The sequence below is a fragment of the Podarcis cretensis genome (assembly GCF_951804945.1).
Source record: "Podarcis cretensis genome assembly, chromosome: 2".
NCBI lineage: Eukaryota > Metazoa > Chordata > Lepidosauria > Squamata > Lacertidae > Podarcis > Podarcis cretensis.
The window spans coordinates 73,008,799-73,031,646 of NC_137171.1; the positions used below are offsets into that span (position 1 = coordinate 73,008,799).

The 22,848-nt window shown below is 45.0% G+C and overlaps 2 protein-coding genes and 2 long non-coding RNA genes across 7 annotated transcripts in view; 1 reads left to right on the top strand and 3 right to left on the bottom strand.

The window, feature by feature from the left end:
* Nucleotides 1–2,367: 2,367 nt before the first annotated feature.
* Nucleotides 2,368–10,612, bottom strand: TMEM115 (transmembrane protein 115). The gene is made up of 2 exons (XM_079964457.1): nucleotides 9,111–10,612; nucleotides 2,368–3,971 (listed from the first exon to the last, which is right to left on the bottom strand). The coding sequence occupies exons 1-2, from the start codon at nucleotides 9,962–9,964 to the stop codon at nucleotides 3,764–3,766; spliced, it is 1,062 nt and encodes a 353-aa protein (XP_079820583.1). The 5' UTR covers nucleotides 9,965–10,612; the 3' UTR covers nucleotides 2,368–3,763.
* LOC307205159 lies at nucleotides 6,450–7,573 on the bottom strand. The gene is made up of 3 exons (XR_013833925.1): nucleotides 7,392–7,573; nucleotides 6,727–7,017; nucleotides 6,450–6,582 (listed from the first exon to the last, which is right to left on the bottom strand). It is a non-coding gene; the product is annotated as an uncharacterized lncRNA (long non-coding RNA).
* Nucleotides 10,613–11,165: 553 nt separating the features above from the next.
* Nucleotides 11,166–22,848, top strand: part of LOC307209422 — a 55,429-nt gene continuing 43,746 nt past the window's right edge. Inside the window, exons 1-2 of the long non-coding RNA XR_013835574.1 lie at nucleotides 11,166–11,360; nucleotides 14,280–14,334. This is a non-coding gene — a long non-coding RNA (uncharacterized lncRNA). The remainder of the gene's footprint in view (nucleotides 11,361–14,279; nucleotides 14,335–22,848) is intronic.
* The window catches only part of CACNA2D2 (calcium voltage-gated channel auxiliary subunit alpha2delta 2), a 544,797-nt gene continuing 536,346 nt past the window's right edge, over nucleotides 14,398–22,848 (bottom strand). For all 4 annotated transcript variants that reach the window (XM_079964404.1, XM_079964403.1, XM_079964402.1 and 1 more), the window contains one exon: nucleotides 14,398–21,755. In XM_079964404.1, coding sequence (XP_079820530.1) covers nucleotides 21,627–21,755 — 129 coding nt within the window. In that variant the 3' untranslated portion in view covers nucleotides 14,398–21,626. The remainder of the gene's footprint in view (nucleotides 21,756–22,848) is intronic.

Genomic DNA, 22,848 nt, shown 5'->3' on the forward strand with positions numbered 1-22,848 from the left:
ACAAATCACTGAAGCATCCAACTGGCCTTATTGGGTCATCTAGCCCAGCACCGTTTACTTTGATTCTACTGGCTTTCGACAGCCTGCTATCTCCCTTTAAAAAAACAAAGGAAAATGCCTTTTACATTGGTGCCTCGCAAGATGAAATTAATTTTTCGTCTTGCAATTTTTTCGTCTTGCGAAGCACGGACTTTGGAAAAGCTTCAAAAATCACCAAAGTCTTCAAAAACCTCAAAAAGGCTACCACACCGCGTGCTATGAGTTGCTCCTCGAAGTGAATGCACGGTTTTAAGAAAAAGGAAACAAACTTGCAAGACAAAGGAAACAAACTTGCAAGATGTTTTCGTCTTGCGAAGCAAGCCCATAGGGAAATCCGTCTTGCGAAGCAACTCAAAAAACGAAAAACTCTTTCGTTTTGCGAGTTTTTCGTCTTTCGAGGCATTCGTCTTGCGAGGTACCACTGTACTTCCTAAGTAAGGAAGACCCAGTATATAAGGACTACAGGTTATCCCTATGGGATTCCTTTCCTGAAAGCTCAGCTGAGTCCACAGATGACCTTCCACATACATCCCAGGATGCTGCATTCACTATCCTCTGCTGTACTAGAACCCCACCCAATCTTACTTACTCACAAAACATCTCCCTAACAGGAACGAGATCTCCAGGTATAGGGCGGTATATGAATTCTAATTCTTATTAACAACCCACCACAGGCTATAAAACCTTTCCACATACTGAATGCAAGGGTATGAATTTAAGTAGCGATTCCTTAGAACCTTTGTTAGTGCTGTGTCTCCAGTAGCTGGCTATCAATCAGCTTCCGTGCAACAGTGGCTACTGTTAATGCTGTCTGTTGGCACAGGTCCCTGGTATTGTATCCTTGTTCCAGGATGAGACACACGATTTGGAAATTACAAATCATGGTTGTTTGCAAGTTACGACCAACATTTATGATACAAGGCTTACAGTTAGGACTATCAGGGTGGTGTTGTAAAGCACCCAGTAGAATCATAAAATTGTAGAGTTGGAAGGGACCATTATAATAATTTATTATTGATACCCTGCCCATCTGGCTGGGTTTCTCCAGCCACTCTGAGGGTCATTTAGTCCAAGCCCTGCAATGCAGGAATCTTTCACCCAACGTGGGGCTCAAACCCACAACCCTGAGATTAAGAGTCTCATGCTATACTGACTGAGCTATTCCAATACATTTCCTGTCAAAACGAAGTGATGCCCAACATCTTTCTGAGATTTAGTACAAAAATCTTATTTTGCAACAGAATCAGAACCTGGCCTAGGAGTATTGAAACATTGTATTTCTTATGCGTCTTGCGTAGAGATTGCAATGGCTTAGAACTCATAGGCAGCTGCATTAGTATTAGATATTTTTAGAAGTACCTACCCAAGGAAGTCATTTACGTCTTCTTGAAAAATTATAAAATTGACCACTTCCTAATGAGCATCACGTTTAGTACTGATAACTTCACACAAGATGAATTTCCTACATGTAAATGCTTCCATGTAGAAAAAAATAAGTGAAAGAAGGGATGAAAAGAGAAAGTACAGGTAACTCCCAATTTACATGGGTGTTACGTTGCAAGGCGAAACCTTGTATATTTGAAACACCATTGAAAAAGCCTCCAAACACCCTGTTCCACCCCTGCCCCCTTTTGTGATTTTTTCAGTTCACTTCTGGGTTTGACACAGTTGCGCACATATTGGATGTGCCTAAAATGGTTGCTGCCTGTATTCCAAATGTGTAACAATAAAATTATCTTTTTCGTCTTTTTATTAATCTACCAATGCAACACACACAAAAAGTATACAACTGCCTTTCACAGCAACTTGCCAGGTGAGATTTCCTTTTGGTAAAGAAAATTCATATTGTGTGAAGCAGCTCTTAGTAGAAGTGCCTACTAAGTACTCAGTTAAAGGGTTTTGCAGAAATCAGGCCTGAAATCCCCAGTCTGTCTATTGAAGCTCACTGGGCAAACCTGGGCCACTCATTACTGCATAGTGGTACCTTACACGGATGCTGCAGGGGTGAAAAGGGGTGAGAAAAAAACAACATCCTAGACAAAAGCAGGACAGAAATATAATAAGACTTAGAAGTTACCTGAAAAGATGTCAAAAGTCAAGCCTTCAGAAGTGAAGTGACTGTCCTTCAGTCTTTTATGCCAGTAAAGCTAATCACTTCCCTAAATTGGTTGAAAGCCTTTTCAGCCTTGTGTCTGTGTTCTTCAACTGTAAAGCTGTCTTGAGTGAGCCCACAAAAGAAGACAAGACCCCAACATTTGGAAACGTTTCCAACTAGGAGGCTTACATGGTCATATACAAAGGAAGGTTTACAAAGCCAATCAAGAAGCATTCTTCAAAAGAACTGTTTATTGATACTGAAATTGCGTTTCATTACCTGGTTGACAAAACCTTGTGGTCCTTTAAAAAAATTATCACAACATTGTCTCACACTCTCTTCCTGTTCTGCTAAGGGTCCCCTCACCCAGTCCTCCAGCTGGGTGAGGTGTACCCTTTTGATACTTTGGGGTTGGGTGTCAAGGCAAAACATCTTAGGCCTTGCCAACCCACAAAAAAAAGAAAGGGAAGAAAAAGCATCTCATCCCAGAGGAGAGGAAGAGGCTAATAATGATCTAACCAAAGAGAAAAAGCAGGCATCAGAAGAAATGTCAAGGGTCCCACAAAAAGCACCTTTTAAAATAAAACAGAACCAGCAACATATATTCTACTGTAGCAAGGAGTTCATTCCAACATCCTGTGAATGTATGGGCAACCCACCTAATGCAAAGCAGCTTTGTCATTTGAATCACTGCAAAAGGAAAATGAAGAACAACCAAAGGCTAAAGAACAGAAATGAAATTAATTCCCTCTGAGTCTTATGGAAAATCTGAGATAATGCTTTTCCACAAGGTAGTCCACATACTAGTAGCAACCTGCTCTTTATCCCTAAAGCCATCACTGTCAATAATTCAAGAGGTGGACCGAGTGGCTATGCTGTTATTAAAAAGGCTTTAAGCTGCTGGTTCTGTGAATGCCTAACCCAGCAACTTGTTTTGGCAGAGCTCCCCAGGGCTACCAAATCTGTAAGGAGGGAGGGTTAATACAGCAAAGCATTTGTTTAAAGTGCTTGCTCATTTAATCAACAACAAAGCCAACTCTGAAAGGAAAAGGGGGAGTTGCAGAGTTGTTTTGACAACCAATGCTGCCAAGGTAAAATAAAATCAAGAGGGAAAGTGCTGTGTTGCTTGCTGAGATTGCTCTGGGATGCCCTGGTGGGCTTATACAGTGGTCTAGCAGTTATAGCTCAAAAACAGGAGCCAGGCTGGGCAAGCCAGGGCCCCACACAGGTTGACTGGAACTGCCAGCCAGAAGGAGCCAAACACGCACACACATACATACATGTGATAATAGCCACAATAGCAGCTACTTGTTGGAGATTTTGCAGGTTGCTTTAATCAGATGAACGCTCCTTATTGGGCTGAAGAGATGCAGCTCTCCCTCTGGCCTGCCAATTCTGAGCCCAAATCCCAGATCTGTGCAAACAGTTTTCACCATGAGTCCTGGGACTTGGCACCAGCCAAGCGTGGCGAACAAACGTTGGAAGGGACGTGTGGTCTCCCTCAGGGCCAGCAGGCACAGTGTTTTGCTTCCTGCAGAACAGGCAGCACTGTGAGGAAGGACATGTGAAGGATCATTAGCAGCTCTGGCATACAGGGACACATAGAAGAGAAGGGCAGGTGCCTCATGGTCACAACTGAGAGGGGGCATCCTCAAAGGTAATGAGGCTGGACTCCTGGCTGCCTGCTTTCCCTGCAGTGACAGAGTCCCGGCTCTTCTCGGGTAGCAATGGAGTATCAGCCTTGATGTTTTCTTCTTCTTCATCCTCCATGCTGGGCCATGACGACTGATCTTCTACACGCTTCAACCGCTCATTCAGTGCCTTCAGGGCCAGTTGTCTACAGAATGAGAAAATGATCCATAGTGAATGTAGGTTAGTTTGCATATTAAGTGCCATATTTCAAGAGAGGGGTATTTTCTAGTGCAAGTCACCAAAGGAGTCCAGAGACCCTCTAAGGCTGGGAAGGCCACGGACACCCTTGACCAACCCTCCAAGGATAGAAAGCACAACCCCATCATGTGCATTGAGAGTGGAAGTGGAAAGGACTCTGTGAGCAACAGCATGCAATGATGTGCCGTTGCAATCAGGGATTTTGTTGTTGTTGGCACCTGTCTGTCATGAGAGACATTGGAATGTGTCTCTGGGGTGAAGTCAAACTGCCGCACACATCGTGCTCCTTCTGAGGCAGCTGGTCCACCTTTGGTCCCCATCCTGCACTCAACTCTCACCTGTGGCTCCTAGAAACTGTCAGCATGCGACAGTGGCCACACACCAGGAAATGACTTTGACTGGCTGGCTAAACCAGATGAGGGTAGCTGATGGGTCTCAAACCCTTAGTGAGTTAGGGACTTCATTTGCATGCAGAGACAGGCTCCAGCGGATAGAGCAGATGAGTGGTCAAGAAGGCTGTTTCTGCACATGCTGTAGAGGGAAGTGATAGGCAGATGGGGCTTGTCAACCTGGGAAGGCAAAACATCTATGAGAAGGAAAACTCTGATTCTAAACCTCTTGTGAGCTATCTCCAGGAGATGAAAAAGCTCAGGAGTAAACCCTACACAAATCTGGAGGAAGTCCCTAAGACTGTTGGATGGTTCCTCGTATGCCTCTTTCTTGCAACTCCTGAAGCCATGCTGGTACCAAACATTGCTCTGTGTCATTTTGGACCACATCAGCGAGGCCTTGTTATCTGAGCAGCCCAGGACCACCACACACACTTTCCAGGCTTGAGGTCTGGGGAGGTCACTTTGGTGCTGCTAACACAGCGGTTTTACTTCACCCCTGGAGGTCCATTCCATTGTTTCTCGATACAGACGGATGCCAACAACAACCATTTTAGAAATGTTGTATTTCCTCATTTTCACCTAAAAACAGCAGTTAAGGCTACATTCAGCTATTCTGATAACCTTCAAAGGCATGAGGAACCTGTGACCTCCAGATGTCACTGGCCTCTAAATTCGGTCACCCCTGTCCATTAGTCATGCTGTTTGGGGCTGACAGGAGCTGGATTCTACCAGTATATGTACAGCTACAAGTTCTCAGATGTACCAGCACTTAACCTTGATATTCAGAGATAACCTTGATATTCAGAGAAGATGTAGTCTGTTGCTGGGTCCTATCTACTTCTGCCTTTGATACAATCAAATAATTATTTAGATCTGCACCAAATTGCTCATCATAATCAGATAGTCATCATTCAATTGTTCCAATATGCATGCTGAACACCTAAAAAAACAGGGGTGGCTAACCTTGGGCCCTCCAGGGATTGCTGACCTGCAGTGTCCATCATTCCTGAGCACTGGCCATGCTGGCTGGGGGCGCTGATGGAGAGTTTGAGGCCAACAATATTTGGAGCATTCCTATCTTACAGAATATTCCCATTCATGAGGTGAATATTTTACTAGCACAAAGTGAATACACGTGGAGTCTTTGCCTTCCTAGAAGAAAATATTAAGGGATTTGTCATATCCATTCTGCCTGGAGCTCCTGTGCGAGCAAGGCTTCCTTTGTGCCAAGCAGAGCTCCAAGCATGCCACTGGGACATGTGGGATAAGCTTCTCCTAAGCTGAAGAAAGCTGGCAAGCCTTTAACAGACACAATAGATCTTCTGCATATGTACTGTATTTTTCGCCCTAAAGGACGCACTTTTCCCCCTCCAAAAATGAAGGGGAAATGTGTGTGCGTCCTATGGGGCGAATGCAGGCTTTCGCTGAAGCCTGGAGAGCGAGAGGGGTCGGTGTGCACCGACCTCTCCCTCTCCAGGCTTCAGGAAGCTATCCGCAAGCCGTGAGAACCCGCTGAAGTTCCCCCCGGGCTCCCCCGGCTTGCGCAGCGCTGCCTCTTATCCCGAAGCCCTGGCGCGCTCAGCAGTCGTGCCGGGGCTTCAGGTAGCTCTGTGCAAGCCGCGAGAGGGCTCCCATGGCTTGCGGAGAGCAGCCTGTTCTGGGGGCTGGGGAAGCTCGGGCTTCCCCCGCCCCAGCCTTGCGCCTTGGGGGGGAAATAATTTTTTTTCCTTTATTTCCAGCCCAAAAAACTAGGTGCGCCTTATGGGCCGGTGCACCCTATGGGGCGAAAAATATGGTAATTGGGACAATACTTGGCTCAAAGCATTAGCACAATGTTGTACTAGGTGATTTTAACACCTATATTTTAGGCAATACAGTTAAAAATCACACCTAGCTTTGTTAAAAATGCTTCAGAGCTGAACACTGCTGAAAGCTGTATTAGTGGAACACACTGCACAGTTATATCTACACAGTGCTATTAACTGCCTGACAACTTGACTTAATCATTCAATTTGCTCCAGACATTCAGAGTTCTGCATTTTGATGGTGTAAAGTGCACAATAATGACTTTCATCATCAGATTCTTTCAGCTCTTTCATTTGGAAATGCGAAACTAAGTTAAAAGCAAGAGACATATATAGGTGTGGCAATTACTGAAATTGCTGACTTGCTTTAGACCAGTGTTTCCCAACCTTTGGTCTCTAGCTGTTTTCAGACTACATTCCCCATCATCCCTGACCACTGGTATTGCTAGCTAGGGATGATGGGAGTTGTAGTCCAAAAGCAGCTGGAGACCCAAGGTTGGGAAACACTGCTTTAGACTACTAAATTTCCAGATTACTACAGTCTTCAAACAGGACTAAAGCAAGAAAAAAGTATACATACACTTTTGCATTCTTAAAAATTTATGCCAATAATCTGTGAAAAGCACAATAAGATTTTAAGTTGGATGCTCACTGGCAGGGTTTAACAAGATAGTTTGTAAAGAAGAGTTTTTGGTTGTTTATGAACCAAAAACAAATCTTAGAATTTCTTTTTTAAAGAAACGTTCTTGGAGTTAGTGTGACTACAAAAACATGACTACTCTACAATTGAACTAAGCTTTAAGTGTCAATTGGGACGCGGGTGGCGCTGTGGGTAAAACCTCAGTGCCTAGGACTTGCCGATTGCATGGTCGGCGGTTCGAATCCCCGCGGCGGGGTGAGCTCCCGTCTTTCGGTCCCAGCTCCTGTCCACCTAGCAGTTCGAAAGCACCCCTAAGTGCAAGTAGATAAATAGGTACCGCTATATAGCAGGAAGGTAAACGGAGTTTCCGTGTGCTGCGTGGGTGCTGGCTCGCCAGAGCAGCTTCGTCACACTGGTCACGTGACCCGGAAGTGTCTCCAGACAGCGCTGGCCCCCGGCCTCTTAAGTGAGATGGGCGCACAACCCTAGAGTCAGACATGACTGGCCCGTACGGGCAGGGGTACCTTTACCCATAAGTGTCAATACGCAGCACCACTGGCAAAGGACAAGCTGGCTGCAATCCTATGGCGGGACTTACTCCTAGGTAAATGTAGAAGCTCAGAACTGCACTGCTAAGCTCTTCAGTTTGACAGGAGTAAATTTTATTGTTTTTATTTCAGCAGCAGTGCTATTCTCACACTCCTTAATTACACCTACGTTTACTAGAAAAGCATCTAAATACTCATTAATATACTTATTATAACAACTAAATATTAATAGTCTTGACTTTTTAAAGATTTTTGCTTTTTTTAAAAAACAAGTATTTGGGTGGATTAAATGTTTTTGTATGGATTCTGTGCACAAAGAAAAAATTAATGCAACTTCTTTTCATGGGTCTTAACTCGTTAGTATATTTGCTGTCAGTGTTAGAATTTCTGATATATAAATGTAGGTTACGGACACCACAATGGAATGTCTAGGCTCCTTTTCCCCAGTTGAATTTTTATTATTACTATTACTATTATTATTATTATTTAAATTTCTATACTGCTTTATATTCTAAAGAATGAAATTCAAAGGAGTTTACTACACATTACAGTGGTACCTCGGGTAACATACGCTTCAGGTTACATACGCTTCAGGTTACAGACTCTGCTAACCCAGAAATAGTACTCAGGTTAAGAACTTTGCTTCAGGATGAGAACAGAAATCGTTTTTTAGCGGCGCGGCGGCAGCAGGAGCCCCCATTAGCTAAAATGATGCTTCAGGTTACGAACAGTTTCAGGTTAAGAACGGACCTCCGGAATGAATTAAGTACTTAACCCGAGGTACCACTGTACTTAGTATGTCCTTGTGCACCCAGTGATTCAGCAAACAGTGCGTGCTGGGCTGTTCCTGCAGGGAACACTTGTCTGGTACAATTCCTTCATGTCACTTCAGATATGTATGCAAACAGATGGGAAACGTGAACACGGGAGTTGATAGTTTGAGGTCCCCATGTTTAGTTTCCCCCATGTACTTGCATACTTGTCTCCCTTTTACATACTGCAGAAACAACATGGTGCTGTGGAAATGCAGGGGTTGTCTGTAGCAGATTTTAGAAAATCTGAAAATACACCACAGTGTTAGAAACTAGCCAGGCAACAGGTGCATCTTGGCTTGGGTCCAATTGCGACCACGTGGAGATCTCTGAATGCCAGGTTGGTGATTGGGGAAAGCAAAATGTCACTTAGAGAAGGACCTGAAATATTTTCCTTGAAGCTTGAATTTGTTTTATTCTGGATTGTTTTGTTTGATGTTATACAGTGGTACCTCAGGTTAAGTACATAATTCGTTCCGGAGGTCCGTTCTTAACCTGAACGTCCTTGCTGCCAGAGCACGATTTCTGTTCTCCTCCTGAAGCAAAGTTCTTAACCTGAAGCACTATTTCTGGGTTAGCAGAGTCTGTAACCTGAAGCGTATGTAACCTGAAGCGTATGTAACCTGAGGTACCACTGTACATCAGCCTGCTGACTACAGCTGGGCTACTCCTATACAAAGACAGAACAAGCACACTGAGCTTCAAAAAATCTTGAATCCTCACTTTTGTTTTTTTTAAAAAAGATCCCGATAGGCACAAATGGAGTACCAGCAATATAGAAGAATCTTTTAAAATATTGAATTAGATGACTTCCTCCATTTCCTTCTCACCAATGTTCAACAGTGAACATAAGTAGTCTTCAAAATTTTTTATATTGCAGGAATATTACCTTCTCCGTTCAGCATCCTGAGGATCTGTTCCTGGTAAGCTGATAGTAATAGATGAAGGGGCACCAACATCATAACGTTTCACTGTTTTTCGACAGACTTTCACTTTGACCAAGACGCTGTGCACAAGGTTGGCTAGCAAGCCAACCACTGGTTGTAGGATCTCAGGGAAAAATGTGGCAAATGCAAAGTGGTCTGACATATCACCACGTCCTCGGCTGTGCCTCTGGTAAAAACGGAGATATATCCAACTGGAGAGGACTCCAAAACCATAAGAGGCCAAGACATTGCTTTCGATGAGGGTGGTCAATCTCAGAACTGCCAGGATCAGGAGCAAAAGCATGGGAACAACCTTCATCCGTACCTGAGGTACCTTCAAGACAGTACTGTCACCCATGGTCTGTTTGAGAGCCACCAAGACACCACCAAGGAAGCCCAACATGCCATAGATGCGAATGGTAAATAGGTAAGACAGATTGAATGATGCCATATAGGTGAGAAGATAAGCAAAGGCCCCCAACAGCCCCACTGATACATTCACCACTGCAAAGAAGATCAAGAGCTCCAGGGCTCCCCATAGTGGCTCCAGCAGCCTCCCTGCCACCACTATAGTAGCCAGGCTCACACCTACATCCCAGATGTGTTTTTCCACCACACTGTGGGTTGCTAATGTCCAGATCCAAAAGTTGGGCGGGAAGAGAAATCCAGGCGTCACCCCGAGCCCATACACAGTGTCCGCAGCAAAGGAGAGAAAGTAGAGCAAGATGACGATGGCACATATGGACTTCACCACGACACTGGTGCTGGCCAGAGCAGCCAAGAAGTGTTGCCGAGCTACTGGGAGGTATCTGTTCATCTTTATACCCACAAGCCCTGCCCCACGAGTCAGGGTCCGAGGTCCAAGAGTCTTCGCTTTAGGGGCGATGCGTTAAGGCGTTGGTGGTGGCCCACAAAACCCCTTCTTTTCCTTAGCACGGATTCGCGGTCGATTCCATCGCCGCCTTCCACGGATCGCCCAAACGGGGGCGACAGCTGATTAAGCCACAGGCCGCTCTGGATAGAGGAACAGGAGGAAGGAAAGGCGTTCTCCTTTTATCCGGCCTCGTCCCAAGTGGGAAACACCGGCAGCCCCGCGCCCCACTTTCCTTTGCTTCCGAGCGGGGACCGCTGCACGAGCGCGGCCCCGCAGCACCCAGCGAGGGCGGCCCCAGTCGAGGGCGGCCCCCTTAGCGGAGCGGAGCGAGGGAGGCGCGCGCTCCGGAGCTCACGGGACGGCCAAAGCGGAGGCGCAGCTCGCTCCCTGCCGCAGCCGAGCCCCTCGCAAGCCCCATTCAGCCCGCCGGCGGGGGCGGGGGCCGCTCAGAGAAGGCCTCGCTTCGGCCTGCTCGCCGCCGGAAGCCGGAGCCTCGGCCGCTCTGGTTGAGGCCGACTCCCAGGAGCCTTCTCGCCGCCACTTCCCTCTCCAGGCCAGCACTCCGCTCCTCGGCAGGGCTCCGCTCAGACGCAAACAAACAGCACGGCTGCGCACGCGTGGCTGTTCGATGAGCTGCGCGGGGCACGCCGGGAAATGGAGGCTCGGCTTTCGCGCGCGGCGGGCGCTGCCCGTGGCGAGAGGACTGCGAATCCCAGCATGCATCGGGATGCGGGATCCACGCAGGGAATCGCGGGAGTGCGGGAGGGGCGGGACAAAGAGGCACCTGGGAGGCGGGGGTTTAGGAGGGGTCCCGGCTGCGAGGAAAGAGCGCGGCCGGGCAGGGCGCGGCTCTTGCGGCCCAAAGCGCAATGGTCGTTGGCGAGCAGATGAGGAAGCTGGTCTGGCCGCTCTGCGCAGTCGCGGCGTCACCACAGGGTCTCCTCCTCCTGTTTGCTTTGCCTCGTCACGCTAACTTGTGCTTGGCAAAGGACCGAAAGCATTGGCACGTGCCTGCAGGAATAGGGAGCCCGCCCTCCTGGGTGCGGGGTTGGCGGAGGGGCGCAGCCCTCGGTTCAGCATTTTTAGTCGCCCTGCCGAGTAAAAGGCAGCATGCATTTCGTGGAAAGGGTGAGAACGAGAAACCAAAGGTTGCAGGACTGTATATTAAATGCACATCTACAGCTGTGAATTTACAAAGCTTTGCTGGTGAATGCGTCTGCGCTTCTGAAAAAGTAAAGCTGTGCACACTTGGGAGTCAGCCGAACCGAACTCGCGAAGACATATTTCAGTGTAAACCTGCAGAGGATGAAGCTATATACAGGTTCTGGCTTCAGAGAGGGTTAGTTCAAAGCTCTGATACACCCTTTCTATTTGTCATGAGAAAATTGAGAGGGATTCAGAATGGTGTGGAAAATGAGGCCCAGAATTGATTTTCTGCTGTTACATCCTCTGTGTGATGAAGTTTCCATAGGGATATTCCCCTTTTTAAATAGATGCCCCTTATAGCGACATTTCAATTTGTGGTGGTTATGCAGGGCTCAGCCAAGTACAGTTACGGCCTGCACTTTGTTACATTCAGAGTTTAATTTTGAAAAAAACGGGGCACTATCCAGCCAAGTTCAGGCACTTAGGGCTACTGTCCTATAGACGCTCCGTTCCTTTAGTTCTTAACCTGAAGCACTATTTCTGGGTTAGCGGAGTCTGTAACCTGAAGCGTATGTAACCTGAAGCGTATGTAACCCGAGGTACCACTGTATTATTGATGGGGTAACTGTCAGGTTGAAGGGCTCCCTTTATCCCTTTTGAAACCTCAAGCATCCCTTCTCATTTGGATCTTACTCTGTATCTGGTTGAACGCATGAGAATCTTTCCACTGGCTTCTGCAGGAGCTAGATTGGTTCCTTGGATTTGTCTGCCATTAAATAAATATAGGTCCTAGACTTCAGGAATTCTCATTTATCCTTTTCTTGCACTCAATTGTAGACACCTTATTTATTGCATGGGGACAAAGGTGTTTTTAATAAAACAGCTGAGTCAGTTTCCTTTGTGAATTTTTAACAGAAACATGATAAAGATTGCCAAACTCAGGTGAGCAAAGACGTACTGCTTTTTCCCTCTTCTTGCTGAAAGATAGCTTCCCCCACCTTTCAGGACATCAGTGTGTTACAATAAATGACTAATATAGATGTGAGTCAGCACTTGACAACCAGGCTAGTAAATATTTCTTTGTGTGTGCATATCTGCAAAGCTGATAATACTTACACAACACTGTTCACCTAATAACCTCTCTTGAGATTGGTGGCAATAATTAACCTCCTCTAAAGAAACAGTTTATTGAAAGTGTCCAATTTTATGATACTTGTTGGAAGTGCAACAGCTGGGACCATTCAGTTTTAACTTAAGGTTTAATTATGTCAGTGTTGAAGTCACCTAACCAAGATGGGAACGGGTAGTGTTGCTTAGCAACCAGGCAGAGTGGCATGATGCTCACTGAGATAGTACATGCCCTGATTGGCTGTGTAGTTCTGAAGGAGTTTACCTCTGTATGTTAGCTAAATGTCATCTGCTATAAATAAGGCCTGAAGAAAGACAAAACCTCTTTATTTGAGAGCCAGTGTGGTGTAGTGGTTAAGAGCGGTAGTCTTGTAATCTGGTGAACCAGGTTCGTGTCTCTGTTCCTCCACATGCAGCTGCTAGGAGACCTTGGGCTAGTCACACTTCTCTGAAGTCTCTCAGCCCCACTCACCTCACAGAGTGTTTGTTGTGGGGGAGGAAGGGAAAGGAGAATGTTAGCAGCTTTGAGACTCCTTAAAGGGAGTGAAAGGCGGGATATCAAATCCAAACTCCTCTTCTTTATTTCTCCTCTCAAATTATACTGTTTTTATTCAGTTATCCTCAGGAAAATGTTAGCAGGACTTTTCTCTCTGGACTCCACCTGTGTTAAGTGGCTTTGCTACTATGGATGGCATCTAATGTTCTGCATGCGTAGATGTGCTGGTGCAATTGGACTTCCATTTCCTCTCCTCCACATTCACATCCCAAAATCTGATCCTGATTGTATTCCCCCCCCCCCCAAAAAAAATTTGGAATGGAAGCTCCAGTGTACCAGTGGAGCTGTAGCATTGGCTATGACCCTTTATATTTTGAAGTCATATCTTTGTATGATCCCCAGTGATCAGCCTGTATATGTGACCAGCCAAGCTTGGCAAGACTTTGTGTGACTCCAGGAGGACCTGCTAACAAACAATCGGTGTAGATTTTATCTATTTACCTCCCAGCATATGGCAGAGCTTCTGAGAAAGTAATGCAATTTTTGTGTGTTTTAGGAGGTACATCAAATAAAAGCATTTCCAGGTTGTTTGAAAGCTCTAGGCAACCATTTTAATATTTTAAATCTTAGACGAGTGTCAGGGGCCTGTTAGTAGGCCAGGGCCAAGGAACACAGACACCTGCTTACCCCTCCTCCTGTTTCTGGTGTGTGTGTGTAGTAGTAGTAGTAGTCGTTGTTGTTGTTGTTGGGGGAAGGAAGCAACATACAGTTGCCCAGCTGGCTCAGGATCCCTGTAAGTCGGGCCGGAGTCAGGAAGAACCTGAGTCCCACAGCTTCTGTATTCACTTTTCTTCTTTCTTGATGGTTATGTGCTACATGCATTGTACGCTTCTGAATACCAGGTGCTGGAAAACAGCAGGAAGGGATAGTGCTTTTGTGATCTAGTCTTGCTTGTAGGCTGCCCATAGGCATCTGGCTGGTCAGTTTGAGAATGAGTGTTGGACTTGATGGGTCACTGGCCTCATCCAAGGGACTCTTACGTTCTTCTCTTTGTCTTGATATCATCATCACCATTAATGGTCATTTTTCCATAATCCTGAATCCATTCACTAAGAAGGCACACTAAGATCTTCCTTAGAGAGGAAGTGGGAAGTGTCTTAAACGCCAGCTCTTTGGGTAAGTTTCTCGTCTATAAAACGAGCTGCTTTCTAGTGGCAAGGCACTTCTGTGTACCACTGGCTGGTGCCAAGCAGGGTGAATAACCCCCTCCGGGGATTAATTACCATATCTCATTTACCCAGCAAGAATACTGAAATGGTCTATCCCAGATCAAAAGTAGAGGCTTACAGAGGGCTGGAAAGAGCAGTATGGTTAGGAATCAAGTCTCTCACCGCCCTCACCCAGTTCTGAAGCTACGTCACAGTTTGAGATAGAACTTTCAGCTCAACTCTATTGATCCTTACTATTTTTTTCTATTTTCCTCATTAGGATTTGCAGCATGAGAAACTCGGAACAGTAAACGTCAGAACACGAGACCAGAAAGGTACCTACTTATCTAACCATTCTTAATGTGTTGTAAATGTAAACCAGTAAAAGAGCCACCACATTTGAAGTGAAAATATGAACATTATTTAATAACTGATCCTCTGTAATAAACAATTTGAAAATATTTTACAAGGAATCACGCACACAATATTTTACAAAGATTTTAGTCTTTTTTAAAATTTTCCAACTCTTCTGTACAACAAAAAAGAGATTCAAATAATAATTAAAAAAAACAACCCTTTTTGAATTAGTAGGGGGAACAAAACTTTCAGATGAAGAATGTTAGGAATTGGATCCCAGCAGCTATAAGGACAGCTACTTCATGTTTTGCTTTTTTCCCTTTTGTTTTTTAACTTAAAATATAATATAATATATATATATTTATAATTATGTATATTTGTTTTTTTTCCATTTTTCTCAAATGAGCAGCACCCGACTAGACTACAGATTTACACACACTCCTGGTAACACAGAGCCAGCCATCTGGTCAAAGCACAGTTCCCATAGACATAACCAAACACACACTGAAAAAGCTACAAGCAAAATGACCTTTAATCAACCTTGTCATTATTAGTGAATCTCCTCCCTGCCCGCTTGGCTCTGGAGTCAAACTTCCAAGACCATGTTCAGGGTTTTCATGGACCCCCCTCCCTTTCCCACCCACCTACCCTACCACAAATTGTTTTGCTCAAATGGATTTTAAAATGGACAAAGCATGTGAGGTGGGTTGAATCATTGCTATGTCTCACCAGTACTGCTAGTCACATGTGAGAACAGACTGGGACATAGGGAAGCCTGAACTAGCCTTCACTCAGCCCTTTGAGATCTGCTAGGAGGATGCCTTATTGGGAATGACCAGCAATCTCAAAAGATTTTACAGGCTTCTCCATTCTACAGACTTTCCTGTACTGGGCAAGTCTATTGCTACCTACAGACTCTCATCTTGTACAGCTTCATTCTCCTTCAAGGTCCTCTCCAGGATTCAGAAAATCACCTTGATGGTCAACCCAAGTTCACAATAACACACACAGTCGCCTTGCTGTTTCTCTGTGTCTTTCCGTGCCGATTTCAGATATAGTACTTCATGGTAAAATTCCTTTCGGCTCTCCAATTTTATGCTCCCAGAACTATTTCTTCATTCTAAGAGCTTGGGAAGCTATTTCCATTCCTTTCCTATTATAAGATAGGTACTATGATTTGCGAGGTTATCCATTTTTCTATGTTAGAGATAAAAGGCAAGCAACCCCATCATGCTCTTGGCTTCCCTCAATCTATTTGTCTTTGTACCATCCCCATCTGTCAGCAGACAAAGCTGAAATGGAGACAGTCTTACAGGCAACCCATGGGTGATTCTGACTGGTGGGGGCATAGTTCTGACCTAGGGGGACTCTAGGACACCCTACAGATAATCTGAGTTGTGCTGGGAATGGGTTTCCGAGCCCTGATTTATATTTCTAAGCTATTTGGAAAGAGCTGGTTGTTGCGTAGATCAATCTCGTACACTCATTTATACATAACACCAGGAGATCTCATTCTTAAAATGGCAAATATCACTACTGCGGCAGGGGAATAAACCAGCACAACTTCTACCCATCTTCAGACTTGCACATATTGGGATGCCATCAACTCATGCACAAACAACAACCTTAAAAATAAAAAGGAATCATCCACTTGCATTGAAAATAGGGCAACATTTTCTCATCTTAGGAAAAGTTCACCATCCAAATATTTGCCTGCTTTGGCTTTGAAACCTAGAGAAACAAGGCCTTTGTTTCATTCATATAACCATTGTGAAAAATGTGAGGGAGGGGTGCTGTTGGACTATATGATAGGAAAGAGGGTCTTCCACCCAGTTCCCTTTTGCCTTAGCTCTGACCCAGTGACATCTGACATGGCTTCCACAAATAGAAATGAATGGTGTGGGAGCAGTGCAGCATCTCCATCACATCTGGTACTGATCTCCTGACCAGTCAGTCAAGAGGCTGAATGCCCTGGTATCCAGGTGTGATGTGGGTAAGTACTCCCAAGTGGAAAATGTGCTGTGTTGCAATCTGTGCTCTGTCTGGTGTTGGGCTACTGGACATCTTCCTTTCCATCTCCAACATTCTCTATTCAGCAGTCTTCACTCCTTTCTGACAAACCAAAGCCAGGTGTTGGGAAGGTCTATAAGCTGTAACAAGGATAGATGTGCTGCATGGAAATGCAGAAACAGGCAAAGCTAATCTCCATAAGGTGGACTGGAGGTTTAACGCACCACAGTTTCAGTTGAACAAATGCCAGCATCACCAGGAAGGATTCACTGAAATCTAAGCTAGTAGGAAAGCAAGAGTTCCACAAGTTTAGGTAGCAGTCATCAGAACCACTGCATGTCACTGGGAGACTATGTCACTGGGAGACTACAACACTGGGACAATGTTGAACAACTGCTAGCACATCATGGCTAGAATGGATCTTGAGAAACTCTTCCGTATTATCTCCAGTATTACAGTAGATGCAAGATGACTCGGCATACTGGTCGCCGGGGGACATCAGTGGAAGAGTGCTACTGAATTGATGTGCTTGGGGGTTTCCCAAAGACATCTGATTGGCCATTGAGAAACAGGATGCTCAACTATACAGTCCTTTGCTCTGACCCAGCACAGCTGTTCCTGCCCACCCCCCAGCAGCACCTACACATCTTTCTGTCTTACAACTTTGCTACCAGTTGTAACCACATGTGAGAAGTAGAGCAGCTTTTTTAAAAACCTTAGGGTGCATACAGATGTATAGGATTTGAGTGCTGAACCACCTGTATAAGCCTGCTTCAGGGAGGGACACTGGTAATAAGCTACCCTGTCCCTATGCAAGGCTGGAGGCGCGAGGCTCTGACACTGTCCTGGAATCCTCCTACCTCCTTCCCAAAGCATGGTAAGCACTTGTCTGGCTTTCGGAAGGAGGCAGGAGGACTCTTGGAACCCTGTCAGAACCCTTCCTGAAGCTTGGCAAGTGCTTTCTGGGCTTTGAGAAGACACCTTTCTGAGATGTGTGTCCACTGCGGCCGCACTGCCCACACTGCCCTAAATCTGCCCTTGCCTGCTTACTGTACTTTGTTCAGGTGTATTGTTTTCTTACCCGGGTTGAGCTCAGGGAAACTATCTCTACATGGTTGGAGCAGAAGCTAGCTGTGCATAGCCCTGGTTGGCTGGAACCACTGATGCTCCAAAATCACGTCAACATTTCAACCTTTAAAACACAGTTCCTACATTAAATTTAAAGGGGGGGGGGAGTTAACTGCAGAAAGATACATATGTTTTAAAATATAAATTTTTAAAAGAAGGTGGGGGAGGGGCAGGCCCGAGAATTGAATTTGTGGTCAAATCAGTGGTATGTATGCCTTTTTTGCAGCAAAGTGGCCGGAAACAGGTTCACACCAGGAGAGGAATGATGGCGATTTTAAGCTATAGCTGTACGAATTATGGATGCAAAACACTGAGCTGTTGCTATTATTATTTCTTTATTTCCATTATTGGCTGTTCTGGGCATAATGCTAACCTTCCCAGCACTGCTGCCGATATAAATGAACAGTGGAATATGCCTGGAAAAATTGTAATGAGGCTCTGTTAGCCATGTACAAGTTTGAAAACCACCTCTCTAAGGGGATCAGTCACAGTTCAAACACCAACACAAAGACCTTGATTTGATCCCAGTGGATAGTAAACCAGGTATTGAGTGACTGTGAGATGGTAGCCATACTGTTTGTGGTCTAAAGTGCTCTAAAGTGGGGCAAGGCCCTTTTTATGAAACCATCTCTCATTCAGCTGACAGGCACTGCCGTATCCCAATCTATGCTCCAACTTTCTCCATCCCTGAATCTCTCCTACTAATGAAGTTCACCCTATGAACATATGGTGGCTCCAGAGCACTAGCCAAACAGAGTCACAGACAAAGTGGCGTCGGGGAAGACTATGCTTTTAGTCAGACCAAAGTGGGAATGAACCTGGAGGATTTCAGCCAAGCACACCATAGACAGTTGCTCACATCACAAAAAACAATCACACAATTTGGCACAATTTGGCAGTCTCTGCTCAGAAGAGACTAGCAAGATACTGGGACTGTACCCACAACTAGTACACTTGATTATTACTGGAAGTCTACTCAAGGAGTAATGGTTCTGTTTCTCTCTACTGTGTGTCTGGTAGAGTTGGAGCTATTTGTAACTTCCCAGTTTGCTTCTCTAGAAATCTACACAAGGCCAATGAAGCAAAACTATTAACCTTAGCACCAGTGGTATCATTGTGTATATAAGTCAGCTTGGGGAAGAACAGTGGGAGACTTGGAGGAGAAGGTTCTTTCAGACAGTATTGATGATTTGGAACATAGGGCATTTGGGGTAGGACAGGGGAGGGGGTATGTAGACAGTGGATTTGGGACAGAGCTGGTTTTTGAAAGGTTAAGAAACTATTTCTGATCTCAAGGACAAGGATCACTAGAAAGAAAGCAAATGCACCTCAATGTGTGTGCTAAAGGTTTGCTTCCAGATCTCTCAAATGATTTTTTTCTACAACAAAGTTACCTCTTTCATGTATTTACATTGTACTACCTTGCATATGACAGCAGTGACCTGTTTTTTTACCCCCATTCAAACCAGACCAGACCCGAGCGCAAAAATCCATTTTCAGCTTTCTCTGAAGATACACCTGTAGTGCATTGCAGCATGTTCTTTGGGACTGTTTGGGCGAATCAAAACCTCCCAAGACGAATCAGGTTTTTAAAGGGGTTCCTGCCATTTGCCTTGCAATGAAACACCTTAACAGTGGGGCCACCAGAATCTGCACAATAAATTGTGATGTAACCAGCATAGGAGTTTGGCATGCTACATTCTTTCCAAGAGACTTTCTCTAAAATTTTGGCTTAGTACTGAAGCACCAAACCAGGGTTACAGAAAGTTCCCATTCACACACATTGTTGAGCAAACTTTCTTTGCCTAGAAACCTACAGGTTCAAGTAACCGTCCCACCATTATTTGCTTTCTAGAGTTCCTTCTAACAAGGCAAATGGAATTCACAACATTGTAATTACTCACAATAGGTTGTATGCCAGGATTTGGATTAACTGGAAAGAGAATTTTGGTTGAGGAAATGAGCATGTGAAGTCAAAATGAGGTGCACCAAGATATGCACGACATTTCATCCTCCTATCACATCACATTGTTCTGCAAGGAAATGCCATCAGAGTTATTGACAGCGCACTTAACTGCTTCCTTCTGATGGAGTTGTATTACACTGTTGCATAGTGCTGCTGCTCTTCATATTGCCCAATATGTGATTGTGGCTCTGACATCACACTCAGCAGAAACAAGACAGGATCCTTCCCACTTTGCTGGCTACTCTGAGTACAGAGACAATGCATGAGGGGATATTTGGCTGAAGAGAAATAAATCTTTGAGTTCTCTGGGGACTGAGAAAGCTTTCATTAAGTGGCAAGGTATGTTTATCACTGTATGTGCAGAAATAACAGGCACAAAATCGGATAACCTGCCCTCAACAGCAAGCAGCTTTTGCGGAGACTGGGTGATGAATTCAAGTTTTACTCCTGTTTTCAAACCTCCAACAGTATATATGGCTGCTTTCAGTAATAATCCTCCCAGCCATGAAATATGTACCTGCAAAGTCATCTGAAGTGTTCTGTGGGTTGGAGGTGAATGGCAGGTGTCGTCATGACCTTCACTACGATGCAGAGTTCTTTCACCTTTCTCTGCATGGACACTGGAGACAATTAGCTGTCTGCAAAACATCTGCATTTAGAGCTCTAGTTGTGGCCCATTGCCCACCACTGTGATTCCATTACTTCATGGATAGAGGGGACTCTAAAGGTGCAGTCAGGTTTCTGCACAAAGTCCAGGAAGAAAACCTTTAGCTCACCTTCTTGGTTTGGCACAAATTGTTGCTGCCAATCATGGTGGACAATTTCCTTTAGAAGAAAAGGGACAGTGTGAACTGGGAAGAAGGTCATCTTTATCTTGGTCAGCTCCACCCTTTGTCCACCTCAAGGGTAGAATACTTCAAAAATCCCAAAATGAAGTCTTCACAGTGATTTGGGGGAGCAGAAGAGATCATCTTGTTTTCTTGATGGACTTAAACATTTATGGGCCACGCAGGGAACAGGCTCGGCAAGGAAAAAAAGCCAGGGACTGCTGGGTTTTGGCTGTTTCTTGCCCACTAGAAATACTCTGTCTTGCTATTCATTTTGCTAAAGACAGTGAGAGCCACTGTGACCTTCAACCATGTATGGGTTACTAGTATGCCTAAGGATCTTCACACACTTCCTTCTCCCCTGCTTGCTCTCCAAGTCCTCTCAGTATGGTGTGAGTTAGTTTAAATAAATAATACTGACCATAAAATTCAAGTCAATTTCTTTTTTTCCCCTCTTTTGTGTCTTTGTTGCTGACAACAAATACTATAATTTGTCAGGATAAAATGCTTGGAAATTAGATGTAAAAAGATCTAGATTAAAATCCTCAGGCTAAAAATAATAATTTAAAAATTGATTTGAGATGGGATCTAACTAATGAAAGATTCAGCAGCGATGGCCTTCGAAAACACAGAGCGGGCTGGGTGGGATGGAGATGCCGTGGTGACATCCTAGGATTACTTTTGAGTTTAATAAGCCATTTAAATTGGCTGAAAAGTTAAACTAGACTACAGAACCAATTTGGCAAGAATATACCATTGTTTTTCCTGTTCTATTGAATAATTTTGTCGTTGCTGCTGTTTGCATGACTGGGATGGGAAAGTAAATTGTTTCAAACAGAATAGCAATTTGTCAGCATTGTTGATTAAATACTTTTAAGACAATAAAATGTCAAGACATATCCTGATGAAAACTGGCAAAGGTCTTCCCAGAATTCCATGGATTCAATGGGGAAAAAAAACTTACGAGGCCGCTGTTCTTTGTTATTTGGCCACAGCTCAATGGGTGGAAAGGGGAGCAATGAATCAAAGCTCAAGGATGTTCACTGTGTGGAGAAAGTCGCAATGGTTCGTGCTTCCCAAAGTCTTGCTCAGAGCTCAACCTGCACAACCTGTTGTGCAGAGACACTGGAAGGGCAAGGAGAGGATGACAGGAAACAAGAAACAAAACAATGAGAATAGCTTCTGGACTTCTGAATGACGAAAGAGAAGATCCTCATGAGTGAGTGCCAAGGTGTAACCAGAGTTGATGGGACTAGGCAGCTGCCCTCTTCTGGCAAGTCTGGAGAGAATGGAGATGGTGCACAAAGCAAAAATGAATGGGCTAGACTAAATGGATGTTTCAAAGACAAGACACCAAGGGCAGCGGATGGCGACTGGCAGTCAAATAGAGGAGGAGGAGCTGCAGAGATAACAAGATACTCAAAGAAGGTCTAAAGGAGGCCCCTCTTCCACAGTCTGAGGTATCTTCCTATGGAAACAACAAAAAAAGGATAGATATTTTTGGTCATTCCATATATAGGCACAGATAAGTTACTTCCCTGCATGTTTTTCAATGTGATTTTCGAAAGCTGTTCAACATGAACCACAATAGTCTTTATGATTCAGTAGACACTTCAGTCTCCCATCCTAGGTCCATTACTCTCTGTACATATTCTCACAGTTCCTATAAGCATGGGAAAGGAAAATTATCTCTATTTTTTTAAGATAGAGCCCAGTGAGATTAGAAGGACTTCCAGATCAACTCTAAGGAATAGTTGGCAAAAACAGTGCCACCTCCCAAATAGAGTGGTTTTGCCACTAGAAAAGGAGTGCCTTATTAAAGAGATACTCATCCTCCCAGAGGTGCCATCTTGTGAAGGTGAATTAGAGGGGGGCAACACTGCATGTGTCACATCGCACATGCACAATGTCCCATCATTGCACATGCAACATCAGGCCGTCGGGAGAAGCCGGGGAGTACAGCTAAATGCAGCAGTAGTGTAGCTTCAACGGCTGGTGGCTCCTCCAGTGAGCGGCTGCTTCAGCCCTCCTTCTCCTCCGTGGCAAGTGAACAGAGGAGAAGGAGCTGGCCACTGAAGCCACCCCTTGCTTGGCTCCATGCTTGGCCTCCTCTGCCCCCTAATTTTTTGGGAAATTGGGGGCAGGTGCCCCCAATATTTTGGGCTGCTTGTTCCTGATCTCCACCCTTTGCAGTGCATCTTGCTACACTGGGACAAAGTGTTACCCCACAGTAAATATGCCATTTGAATTAGCAGGCTAGGGGATGAGTAGATGGACTAGTGGCCTGGTACTCCAGCTTCCTATTGCGAGCAGTACTCAGACTGAATCCCTTAGGGACATAGGAAGTTGCCTTATACAAAGTCAGATCATTGGTCCATCAGACTCAGCATTGCCTACAATGACTGGCTGTAGCTCTCCAGGATTTCAAACAGGAATTTCCTCCAGCTCTACTTGGAGATGCCAGGTATCAAACCTCAAACCTTCTACATGTAAATAGGTGTTCTCCCACTGAACTGTAGCCCTCCCCTACATACAGCCCTGATATGGCCCTTCCTATCAGT